General features: G+C 47.6%; 1 protein-coding gene across 4 annotated transcripts in view; it reads left to right on the top strand.

Annotated features, from left to right (window-relative positions):
• The window catches only part of COL27A1 (collagen type XXVII alpha 1 chain), a 225,736-nt gene that overhangs the window by 149,938 nt on the left and 62,609 nt on the right, over positions 1 to 13,189 (top strand). For all 4 annotated transcript variants that reach the window (XM_050926920.1, XM_050926919.1, XM_050926917.1 and 1 more), the window contains exons 29-33: positions 7,241 to 7,294; positions 9,761 to 9,805; positions 9,990 to 10,034; positions 10,264 to 10,317; positions 11,727 to 11,780. In XM_050926920.1, the coding sequence (XP_050782877.1) occupies positions 7,241 to 7,294; positions 9,761 to 9,805; positions 9,990 to 10,034; positions 10,264 to 10,317; positions 11,727 to 11,780 (252 nt within the window). The remainder of the gene's footprint in view (positions 1 to 7,240; positions 7,295 to 9,760; positions 9,806 to 9,989; positions 10,035 to 10,263; positions 10,318 to 11,726; positions 11,781 to 13,189) is intronic.

Below are 13,189 nucleotides of genomic sequence, written 5' to 3'. Positions count from 1 at the left end.
GTATAACATTTACACACATGGTTAAAGTTAAGTCAATGGGGATTAAGCACATGCTTACAATTGAGTGTTTAGAGGAATTAGGATTTAAATTTTAGGAATACTGGGATAGCTGGCTTCTCCTCCCTTCAACCCCCCACTCCAGATTAGAAAGCAAGGCAAGACTTGTTTTCCTCTGAAATATTCAGGAGGGTTCCATAGCTGGATTTCTCTGATTGGAAAGCAGGCAGGCACTAAGTGGTGAATGGCAAGATGACTAGTGGATAACCTAGCTGAAGATCTGATGGTTGAGATTGTTTCCAGTTGGCTAATGGGATTCGTTGCTTATGTAAACTAACTCTCTAGGCCAACATTTCCAAAGTCAGGCACCTAAATAAAAGTACTTGCTATGCCAAGGTGCTGAGCACCCATGACCCTGGCTAAAGTCAGTGGAGAGCTGCAGTGCTCAGAACTTCTGAACAGACAACTTTCACTTCAGTGCCTCACTTTGAAAACCTTAGCGCTGAACTAAATCTGTCACCTTTTAATAGCTTCTTTTTCTCCAGATCCATATTGCTCAAAACTTCATCTTCTGAAGTGAAGCCTTAAGTCTGTGACCTGCAAGGTCTAGCGCTTAAAGTTTGTGCATTTCTCTGTGGAAATGTTCTGCTTCCATGTTCCGTTGGAGAGCCCCTCCTTACATTGGGAATCTCTAACACCAGTATTACACACTAGATTAATAGCTGAAGACTCAGAGTTTATAAATCATTTGACCATGAGGTGGGTGCATCCATGTCCAGTTTCACTGATGGAGGTCATTAACTCATCCAGTGGCACAGACTGTTCTCAGGGTCTGTTCTGTTCAGGTTCTTATGCCATATCCATCACCTTGCTCCAGCTCTTTCTCATTTGGCTGAATTAGAAATATGTGAAACAAGGGGAAAGAGGCTTAGCATTTGAGAAGGCGACTGTTGTTTCTGAGCTCTCCTGGCATACATAGCTGTTCTTCAGAAACTTGATGGTGGAAGGTAGCTCTGCTTCCTCCTTCATCTCCCCGACACTTTTATTGACTGGTTTGTTTGGAAAAAAGGCCAAGGCCATCCTCTACTACTTGGAAAGTACAAGGGCTGGAGAGCAGATAAATTAAAATTCAAGATTTCTTACATCTACTCAAACCCACCACACTGAGGCATAATTCATCACTCCCAGAACTCTACCAGACAAATCGTCCCTCAGGCAGCAATGTAGAAGATGTATGCATTGTGAAATATCTCCCTGTTCAAGACAAATTTAAGTACATGGAATAGGAGGCAGGAATCCCCCCAATGTTTGTGTGACTCTCTCTCCATTGGTATATCAAAGTTTGATGGCCTCTCTGGATGTAAGTTGTCTGCACCTTGCCTCCACTGGAAAAGAAAAATGTAGCTCTCTTGTTGAAACACCTTGCTGGGCAGTAAGTTCTATTCAGATGGAATGTTGTCCGCTGGCGGCATTATCTGTAGCTCTGACTGATATAAACTAGAGATACAAAGTTTAGATCCAAACTTCCTCAATATTCAGATGCTAGGGCGGTTTGCATCTGGGCTTTGAGTCCTTATTAGCAGTATCATAATTTTGTTTAGTCTCGATCTGAAGCTCTCAGAGGTAGTATTGCCTGAGGCTATGTGCTTGCCAACATTAGCAGTAGCAACCCAGCACAGAGGACAGTAAGCAATAAAGCCTATGTTTACAAATGGGCTAATGATTATATGTGCGGAATGGGACTCGAGAACATTTTCTAAAGGGCCTAAGTGATGTGATGTTTTTCAAAATGATTTCGGCGCTCTGGGCTGCGCAGTTGTATTTTGCAGGCTTTACTTAAACATTTAGTCAGTCCAGGTCTGGGATCCATGACCCCAAAGCAAACGTCAGTTAAAATGGCTAAGTTTCACCTGCTTCTGCACGTAAATATGTGACCCTAAAATGTATTGTACTATTCCAGTTCATAGCAACACACCTTCCACCACTGGGCCTACGTAACCAAAAGGGCCGGAAGTAAAATTTGTTGATTTAAATAGAGAGGAAGAATAAATAGAGAGGAAGATTGGCCTTGTGGCTAATGCACCTGAGTGGGACACAGGGAGATCTGGTTTGAATTCCTGGCTCTACCATATACTTCCAGTGTGACCTTGGTCACATGCTTAAAGTCAAGTACGTTCTTAAGTGCTTTGTTGTATCAGGGTCTATAATTCTCTCTGCCTCCTATTTCCCATCTGCAAAACGTAGGTAATTCTGCTTTTACCTTCTGTGACGAACTGGGAATGTTCTTAATGTTTTCTCTGAATACTGTGTTGCTGCCTCAGTGTCCCCTAGGCAGTTCTTAAGTATCTGGCAGAGCAAAGGGCCAGTGCACCTACATGCCTGACATTCTGTCTCCTAGCAACTGATGGCCTGGGCCCCTCCCTGCAAAGGTGCCAGCTGAAGGTGTTGGAGACAAAGGGATCAGGTGACCTCCTGGCCCGGGAAAGGAGTTGAGCAGAGAGGAGGGGCTGGGAGGGGTTGTGAGTCTGGAGCTGGCTGGGGATGAGGAGTGAAGGGCAGATGTGAGGGGTCTGGCTCACGGCCCCCCAGAATGGACCCGGCTGAGGGGTCCGGTTCGCTGTATCTACAAGCTCTGTTTTAGACCCTGTTCCTGTCATCGAATAAACCTCTGTTTTACTGGCTGGCTGAGTCACGTCTGACTGCCAAGTGAGCGTGCAGGACTCTGTGGCTTCCCCAGGACCCCACTGAGGTGGGCTCGCTGTGGGAAGCGCACGGAAGGGCAGAGAATGCTGAATGCTCCAAGGAGAGACCCAGGAGGTGAAGACGTGTGAGCTTCTTGCCCTGAACAAGTCTGCTCCAAGGGAGAGGAGGCTCCCCAAAGTCCTGACTGGCTTGGTGGGGAGCAGTTCCAGAGCATCGCCCGGTGACTCCGTGACACCTTCCTATTTTCCTATCTTGTCTATTTAAATTATAAGTTCTTCAGAGGTTGTACTGTTTGTACAGCATCTAGCGCGATGGGGTTTATCAGCTGAAGAGTCTAGGTGCTGATTGGTAATGTGTCCTAAATGAAAACTTAGCTGCTGTAGGAAACTTCACAGCCCCTAGAAGACAACTATGCAGCCTGCCTAGTGCATTGTAATGAAGGCTCTGATCATTGCTGCCTGCTGGCATTCCAGTCTCCTGTAAATCCTCCAGGGTTTCCCTCACTTGTCTGTAACCGGCATTGTTGGTAAAAGGGAGTTTCAAAGATTTAACTAATTGGCTAAATGTAGCCTTCCCTGTCAGGGTGAATTAGGGAAACCTCTTAGTCTGGGCAAGATGGAGCTTTCCTGGTCTGTTCCTTAATGCAGGGACAGTTTAACCTTCTTAGGTCAGGTACTGATGAAATGTTTAGTGATGGATTAACCAGGTGCCTGCTGTGAGGGAGATTGCCCTGTTGTTCTCCTGGGGTGCTGGTGACAGAGCACTGCTGGGAAGAAACTAAGATACTCCAAACAGCGCTGCAGCCATGCGAGTACTGGCAGGCTGCATTGCTGGGGTCCAGGCTTCACTGCCAGAGCTGCAGTGCTGTGAGAAGGCATGCTGGAGCTAGCAGGGGGCTCCATCCATTTCAGTGACCGCTCCCTCAAGTACAATGCCAGGTGACTGGAAAAGGATGCAGGGGGCGGGCTGGATTACCACAAGAGATTTGAGAGACCTGTTTCTCTCTGAGGAGAGACTGGCCTTATAACTGTATGGAACAGCTGGATGGGCAAATGTGTCTGCCATTGACATGAACTCCTTGGGAGTGGCCTAAGTGCTCTGCCCAACTCAGTTCTGGTTCTAGCCTGTCTTTCTGTGCAGTTTATAGGGGGAAAGGGACTTGTGGAGAGAGAAGATCATAGTCCTAGGAAGACAAGAAGCTCGTTCTGACTTCGTGAGCATAGTGCTGATCCTGACTGTCATGGAAAGTCACTGGGGTCAAGAATTTAATAAGACTCAAAGACAGATTGGACATTTATATGGATAACAGGAATGGCCAGAGTTGTCATAACTACTGGACATCAGGATGAGACCTAATGTGGGAGGAGGGTCAGATTATCCCACATCTGCTACTGCACTATCTCTTCTTGCACCTTTCTCTGAAGCAGCTGGAACTGGCCATTGTAGGGGAGAGGAGACCAGATTAGATGGACCTCGGGTCTGATCCATTCTGGCAATTCCTATTTTCCTATCAGGGTGAAGGCAATTCTAGGGTGTTGATCATGGTGATAAATTGCAAATAACTCCCCAAGGGAGACACGTCTCCATCTGCCCGCCTGTCTCTTTCTGTGATCATCATGTCCCTTCAGAGCAGAGAAGATGCCTGCCCCTCTGTAGGTCTGAGTGTCTAGGAGCTCCCTCCCCTCACACTCATCCAAGCTGAGTAATGTTCCTTTCCTTCACTGTGGCAACTTCTTCTCTTTTCAATATCCATCCCCCTCCATCCAGCAGAGCAATGTGGCTCTCGGTCTGGGATCCAAACACCTCCATAGTTCCAAGAGGTTAATTTCCCTCCTGATGTTATTTTTTCTTTGTTTGTGCTTGTTCCTCTAGGGAATTTGGACAGGACAGTGATGGATGGATGTGTGAAGTCAGGAGTTTGGGGAGGGGGATTCTCAGCCTAACAGGGGTATTATTGTTTCCAGGCAGCCCGGAGAAGGCAAAAAACTCAGTTCACAGAGCTGGACAGTTTGACTTAAAGCACAAGCTGCCTGACTGCTTGTCTCTTTGTCAACCATTTCCCCAAGTGAAGTACAAATACTGCACTGTTCCATGATCCAGAACAGTTCAAAGAGCAGAGGTGGGCTAAGCAAAAGGGAGGAAAATGGGAATCCAGTGACAGGTTTGCCATTACACCCAGGGAGGCTTTGGTGACCCTTTCTATGCATGGACTTGTATGCTGTCAATCTAAGGGTATGTCTACACTTTGCGTTGGAGGTTTCATTTCCAGGTTAGGGAGATGTCTGACCCCTAGCTTAGATCAAGATAGTGCACTGAAAGTAGCAGCATGGGCAGTGGTTGTGCTGTTCCCATTTGATGCACAGTGACTCTCTGTTCTAGCGAGCAGATTGAGCATGCTTTAAGCTGCGTTTTATGGGCATGCACTGGGGTTATTTGGTTATTCGGTCTCTGGTCTGTTCAGCATCACTGAGTTTGCCAAACAGAGTAGAAATTTTTGCATTATTTTATATTGACAGTGTTTGCTGTAATAATTTGGCTGTGTTTCTTATACATCTTCTGGTGTTACACTGCCTCTCTTTGTGAGTCTCTCTCTTCTGCTGTCACAGTGTAGTTGCTTTGCTAACATATTGGCCCCTGTTATTACATTTGGCTCTCTTTGAATCTCGATTAAGCAAATTGGCTCCTATTTTCTCTATTTCCACTTTGGCCTGCTGTCTGAATTCCTTTCACCATAACATACACACCACAAAGCAGCGTTGGAATTATTTATACTGCAGTAGTGCCTAGAGGTCCAGTCACGATCAGGGCTCCATTGTGGACATGATATACGTTCATGTAGTCTCTCAATCTGTCTTTTTATTCCTACCTGCCACCTATTGTGTGTCAGTGTCACAGAACTTACTTTTGGACTAGGACAGGGATGGGGGTGGGGGAAGAGTTCCACTGAGATCAGCTTCCTTGCTACTCCAGGAATTTTCTACTATTCACAAATGATGCTCTTCTGCTATACCCCTGAAGACTAAGCACATCTCTTTAGTCTTGAGCATGACTTCCAGGAGCATACCTGTCCCATGGCTGCTTTTGTGTAGATTCTCAGCTAACCATGTTCAGCCTCCTCATATGTTTGAACATCTATAGATGCATGTAGCTGGATTCCTCCCCTTGCACCTGGCCTGTTTCTCATACATATGCACACCTTGAAAGGTTCCTGTGTACAATTGGACCTGACAGGTTTCATAAAAACACACTTAAGCACAAATGGCTGGCCATCTGACCACACATGTACAACTGGTCGTGCTACACACCCCTACCCATTTCATGTATACATGACTACCTAGTCATGTTCACAGCTGCATTCAGTTCCCTAAACAACAGAGAACTATAATAAAATGCCTAAAAGACCTATCATCAATGAGAAGCTAACCCATGGCACTTTATTAAATACGTCCAATTCCAAGTTGCCTTTGTGCATCTGTTTGGGCTCACATGGTGCATCTTGTAGCTTTGATGTCTTGACTTCAACAGCAACATGGGCATGGATGTGAATAACAGGGAGTGGTGTTCAAAGAGTTCAAACTGTATTATGTAGGGCACGATGGGAGAGCTTGACTCTTCAAAAGGAAGAGCCATGATGTCAATAAATTCACATTTCAGGGTCTGTGCCAGCAAGATCACCATCACCATTAAGGTCTGAAAATGAAGCAGTTCCTGACCTCCGGCCTGTCTGTCTTCTCTGGCTCTCATTTTGGGCTTAAGGTTGGCTAGACAGAAATAAAAACAGCATAAATGCACTGCCCAGTACATGATGAGAAAAGAAATAAATGGGCAGGAGAGAGGAGAACAAAACTAAAAAGTGGCTCCATTGAGCCTGGGAATCAGCTGAAACCTGTCTAAGCAAGACCTGTGGCTAAAGAAAGAACTTTTCTAATGGGCTTTAGGTGTTCTGAAGATAGGGTTGCTGTTGCTTTGCTTTCAGGTGAGCCTTCTACCCTGCATGCAGTAGGATGAATCCTGCAGCGAGGAGCCCTATAACAGGAGCTGAACCTTGACTCCAAGATGAATGTTAGAAACAGCATAACAAGCCCTAGCTTTAACCCCTTGGGAACCACAGCCATTCTGTACATACCCACCTTCCTAAGCATTCATCTGGTTGTCGAGTGCCAGCATCCCAAGGGTTAAGAGCAAGAGGAGAATTAAATATAGCTATGGACAGAGAAACCTCCCCACACACACACCAACAAGCAGGGCTCCCCCCGACCCATCTCCTCTTCCATGTTACTGAAGCTACTCAAGGCAGAGAGGATGGATCCAATGGATCAGGCAGGTGAAGGGTACAGGAAATGTAGCTGTTTGGTCTTTTTGGAGCAAGCCCAAGAGCTCAGCCCCCTGAGCATGCAAAATGTGCACTGAGGAGGTGGGAGAGGTCCGGCTGCACAGTGGATCACACCCAGCCTCCAGTAGACAACTCAGTGTTAGCAGCACAAGGGGGACACCTGCTGTTCACATTTGCTATGTAACTCTCTCTCTCTTGGTCCCACAGGGTGCCAGAGGTCCTGATGGACCAGTGGGGGAGCCAGGGTCAAGAGGTGTTAAGGTAAGTTCTAACAGGAGTGCCAGTTCTGACAGGCATGCTATGAGGCTCCCCTCTAGGCCCTGGAAAAATCAGGAAGTCTCCCACCACCATCGCCTCCTTGTTGCCTCTAGCCCTTCATGGTGCTGGTGTATCTTCAGCTCAGTGTTAAATAGCTCTAACTCCTTCATCACCAAGCACTGAGTCCAGCCGGGGCCAGTTAGCCCAGCCAGCATTCCTCTGTGCAGAGCAAAGCCCAACGCTGGTGACAGAGCCCAGCTGCCAAGAGCCAACACTCACTCACATCAAGACTCCTTAAAGGCAACCAGCAGGATTTTGTATGGCACCAGCCGTCCCCCAGCACACAACCACCTAGCTTCCCTGAGTCATGTTCCTAGCACATGGCTCTGCTCAGTGGGAGTGTGACAAACTGGAAAAGTTCATAATGTTTTCTTTGAGTGCTCTGTGAGTGCCTATGACGCAGCAGGGAGAAGGGAGTATTGACCTGAGAAGGTTGCAGGGAAGTTTTGCCAGGACTGCCTGCATTGGGGATGGGAGACTTTCCTTAAAACCAGCTACCTGAGCATGTAACATGAGAACCAGGAGGGGGGTTGGAGCCAGGTGACACCTTTGCCCAGGAAATGGACAAAGGCTGAAGGAGGAGCCAGGGGGAGGCTGGGTGAGACGGCTGGAGGGAGTTAGTTTGGAGCTGGCTGGGAAAATGGAGAAGAGCCCAGACGGGGCTCGAGCTTCCCAACGGGGCTCTGGCCTCCCTGGGCCCCCCCCCCCCCCAAGATGGACCTAACTAAGGGGGTCTTGTTGTCTGTACCTGCAAGACCTGTCTTGGACTGTGTTGCTGTTGCCTAAATAAACTTTCTGTCTTACTGGCTGGCTGAGTCTCATGGTGAGTTGCAGGAAGTTGGGGGTGCAGGGCCTTGTCTCCCCCACACTCCATGACAGGGAGAGCAGTGGAAATGTCTATTCCCTGGTCTCCCAAAAGCTTTTCCATTTGGGGAGAAGGGTGGGGATCCGAGGGCAGAATGCTGTCTAAACTCAGCCAAGAGTCATTTGTTTGATAGAAATACAGTTCCAAAGATATTAAAGGTTTCAGCTGTTTGGTTAAAGTGAAGGGGGGCTGGAAGGTAGCTTAGGGCTTGTTTACACACACAGTTGTGCCCCTTTACACCAGTTGCACCTCCCACCCCCAGCATGGACACAGCTTTTGCAGTATATAGGTGCTTATACCAGTATAGCTTATTCCCATATGGGAAAGGTAATAAGCTATACCAGCATAAGACACATTTAAACCAGTATAACTGAGCCTACGCTATAGAGGTTATGCTAATTTAACTATATTGGTAAAAAAAAAATAATCACACCTTTTAACTGAAATAGTTACACCAGTACGAAACTTGTGTGTAGATCTGGTCATACCATCACCACTCCCTTAAGGGCTCTGACTGCACATTTCTGCTGCCCACACACACACACACAGTAAGTCAAAGATATGTGGTGTTCGCCACTTTTACAAAGTGTGTCTCCCTGCAGTGTGGTATGATCAGAGCAGAGACATTCATGGAACAGAAATGCCCTCTGCATCCTGGTGCGAAGGGGGTCTGGCAAATGGCCTCCTGGAATAGACCTGCCCCTCATTAAGTCTGGTTAAGAGAGTATCCAAGCCAGATGCTGATAAAGGACCTTCTTTTGAGGCAAGGGTGCTGAGAAAGAGAGGGATGGACGGTACAGCAGCTCCCAGTCTGGGTGTTTCCTTTTGGAATTTGGATGGCAGCCTAGCAAGGAGGCTAATCCAGCAGAACAGGAGGCTAGTCCAACTGATGAGCATTGAAATAGTGGCTGACATTTCAGTTCTCTGTCATGCCTCCTTTTCTCCCAATCATTCTTCTACCTTCATAAGACTTCTCCTGCATCCATGTCCTCCCAGCCCCTAGCTCAGAGGCTCCCTTCTCAGGCAGAGCAGCAATTAGCAAAGGAAATAATGTTGTGCTGCTGACTCTTACCTGAGCCGGTGTTTTTTTTGTGCTATTGAGGCTCTTCCACCCCTGACTGCTTAGCACACAGCATGAAGCACCTTTGGAGTCCAAGTGCCACCTGGCCTACCTATCAACGTGTGGCTAATGCCCTCCCCCTTCTCCACCCAAAATGACATAGTTAGATGGAGAAACTCCCCCATTTTGAACCCGATAAGTGGGGAGTCCAGGGTCATTGGGATTTCTAAGAGCAGGCAAGAAAAAAATTGGATTATGCTCCAAGTTCTTCAGCGGATGGGACTATTCTCTCATGGGAAGGGGACTTTAGGACACTAGCTAGCCCCTTTAAATGCTGATGGAGAACCGGAAGCAAATGATTGACCCTTCCCTGGGGGATTCCAAGAGCAAGAAGGTTGGGGTATCAGGAAGAGTTAGCCAGTCAAGAGTCTCCACTGCACAGCTCATGCTGATGCCAACATGTCTTTGTCTTTTTCATTAACAGGGCCTTCAGGGGGAGCCAGGCAAACCGGGGCCCGACGGGCAGCAGGTACGTCCACTGTGAGAGCTGGTGCTGGATGCCAAGCTGGCACTGTACCAAACACTACAAGTGTGTATACTCAGCGCTTGCGTGGCTCCCAGTAAAATACAGCTTTGATCGACTTTCCTGGCCAAAGCAACAGGGAGTTTCAGCACGTTCCCAACCTCTAATTACTGTAACCTTCTGTTTACAGGGGAAGATGGGAGAGACTGGGGAGACAGGACCACGTGGCTTCCCAGTAAGTGCCAGCCACCTTCTATTCCGTTTTATAGCCTAAGTTTTAATGAAGGTTTTAAGTTTTAGGATTCCTTCTCAGAAGGAGAAACCTGGACAATGTCTCACAGTTCAGCCTCAGAGCCACCTCTGTGTTCCTTTTATAAAGTGTTTACAAGGTGAATGTGACATGCTGGGAGGTGTGAAAGGTGATGATGGGACAGAGCTGACCTTGGTGGTTTTTGTTATCCTAGGGTATCCAAGGACCTTCTGGACCCCAAGGAGGCAAAGGGGCTCCAGGCGACCCGGCAAGTGTCTTCTCATTCCCTCTTCATCCATCTGTCCCTTTCTCTTTCCCCTCATTTCCTCCTCTGTCTGGCTTCACCCACCCACACACACACACACACACACTCCTCCATTCCCATCCCTGCCTCCCCTGCTGAGTCCAGCTTAATCAGAGCCACACCTGCATAGGGTTAAAGGAGGGCCCAGGAAGGTTGGAGGAAGGGCATGATCAGACCCTACAGAGGCAGAAGGGAGGCACTTGTTGAGATTCAGCAGCAAGAAGGTAGAACAGAGACCAGAGCTGACTCTGGCAGGTAAGGTAGAAGAAGGGGCAAATCTGGATTTAGGGGAAGAGAGAGGGTCTGGATCATATTAAAGAGGAGAAAGTTAGAAAAGAGACTGGACCTGACTCTGACAGAGAATTGAAGGAGAAACCAAGAGAGAGTCTAGCAGGGAGGTAGAAGAAAGGTCAGAATGGAGGTTTGGAAAAGGCACTGGAAAGGAAAGATGGTTTTTGTGGTCAAGGCATTGCACTGGAAGTCAGGAGAGCTGCATTCAATTCTTCACTCCATCACAGACTCCCTGGGTGAACCTGGGCAGCACCTCAGTTCCCAACCTGTGTTACCCATGATGGTAATACTTCCTTTTTGCCACCCTTTCTCTGTCTAGGCTATTTAGACTGTATGCTCTTTAGGGCCAGAATGTCTAGGTCTAGCACGTAGCACAATAGGGCCCTGACCTTGGAGGCCATAGATGCTACTGTAATGATGATAGTAATTAGGCCAGATGCTTGCAAGGAGGGTGGAGGAGCTAACTGTCTTAAGACTGAAGGAGGTTCCATGTTAGGCTGCTCAGAAAGGCCATGGTTAGACACTCCTGAGCCTGTTAGAGGATGATCCCAGACTGGGAGGATGGACTGAATCATGTTACGTTACTGGCAGGGGTGGAGGGAGTCAATTGGGAACCATGAGAAAATGGCAGGAACAGAGTCCAGTTCTGACTCCATCTAGGATGGAGGGGTTGAAGTAGGGTCAGGTCAGACAGATAGAATAGAAGGGGGCTGTGACTGATGAGGGTTAGACTGTGGTGACTGAAGGAGGGGGACATGCTGCAGGCTCTGAGAGTGTAGGAGTGGGGGTGGGCTTGGGCTGTGTCAAGGCGGACTAGAGAAGGGAATTATTCAGACACGCTAAGGTTGCCAACTAATTTCATTTCAGCTTCAACACAGCAGCACCCCCCCCCCCAGACACAGGGAGGTTTCTGACTCTTTGCTTGCAGCTGTTCAAGCACTTTGAGCTGCCCATTTCTGGTCTTTTGCCCTCCTCTCCCATGCCTGTGTAGTTCCCATATGATGTGGGAGGGCACTAGGGAGTGAATTGTTCTTCAGAATTGACAATGTTGCACAAAAGAGCCCTGTGTGTCTGTCTTGCAGGGACCTCAGGGACCACAGGGGCCAGCTGGACCTTTAGGAGAAATGGGACATAAGGTAGAGTATGTCTTTGCTTTTGTCTCTACAGTACACCCCTCTTCTGCCCTGTTCCCCCCCTCACTCAGCTAGACCTGCACAGCTGAGCGAGGGGCAGTCTGGCTTGGTCTGTCTTCAGAAACTCTTGAGGGAAAAGGACAATGGAGGTTTCTGTGTCTTACGAGTTTTAATGTCAGCGTTAAGAGTGCAAGAGAAAAGTTACAAATATAGACTCCATCTACAATCCAGACAGAACCATATTGGGCTGAACCAGGTTCTGACCTGGTTACAGGTGATGCAGTTCAACACATCCACACACCACCATTTATCCCTGCATCAGGGTTTGTCAACCTGCCCATATCTTCCACCCTACAGATCCTAGAGCATTCTGGGAAAATCTAGGCAGCTAACCCACAGAGCCTCACCTTGGCACCAATAGTTAGGCATTTTTCCCCAGGATGTAATGCGTTTTGGCCTGGTCTTCTGCCCAGAGACCTGGGAGGCAGGAGGTTGGTTACCCCTATTACACATATGGGCAGTCCCACCTACACAGCAGAAGGAGCATTTTAAAGCTGGCTGGACTCTGAGAATTGTGTCAACCCCATTCACAAGCAGGGTCAAACATGGTACCCATCCACGCTTTAGGAAACACAGTCCAGAGCCTCAAAGGTATTTATGCGTCTAACTCCCATTGAAATAAGTGGAAGTTGGGCACCAACTCCCTTTGAGTATCTGGGCCCATATTTTAACTCTGTTGTGTTTAGAATAATCCATGTTACAAACTCAGTAAAAATCTGTCGTGAAGAAGGCCTCAAGTCTCTTTCCCTCCTACCCTCAGTTACTACTGTCTCTGGCTGGCAATCATATTATTCAGCTCAGTCTTGATATATTCTGATTGTCAAACCCAGTCTCGCCACTGTCCAGGTGAGTGGGTGGAAGAAATGCCTTTGCTTTAGTACCTCATGCTTTTTGCATCATTGTTACCATTAGGCAAAAGTGACACTTTGCAACAAAATGAAAGGAATAGTTACTGATTTTCTGTGCCCAGGTTTAGGGGCACAGGAGGGCAGAAGCTTACTCAATAGAGTTTCCTCTAACCCTCCGAGCACCTGGAGACTCTTCTTCAATTCTTACCATCACAGCCAATCACCACAGACTAGGTCACCCACTTTTAGCTCCTTTCAGTGTGTCTGAGATGGTAATATAGTCAAGATGTTCACTTGGTCTCAAAAGTAGCAGCTAAGGTACCTTTTAATACAACCCACTGCAAAATTTGAGTCATGAGATTTTCCAGTCTCCTGCCTGCTAGACTGGATGGAGTGAGCATTCAGTGGTAAACCACAACCACACTAGGGATCTGGAAAGTTGGTAGGCTGCTACTGAGCTGCCCTGGGCCTTGCTTGTTCTGAAAGCACAGAGCTCCATATGCT

Source organism: Gopherus flavomarginatus, chromosome 17 (assembly GCF_025201925.1).
Source record: "Gopherus flavomarginatus isolate rGopFla2 chromosome 17, rGopFla2.mat.asm, whole genome shotgun sequence".
NCBI lineage: Eukaryota > Metazoa > Chordata > Testudines > Testudinidae > Gopherus > Gopherus flavomarginatus.
This window is presented reverse-complemented; position numbering and strand designations above follow the sequence as displayed.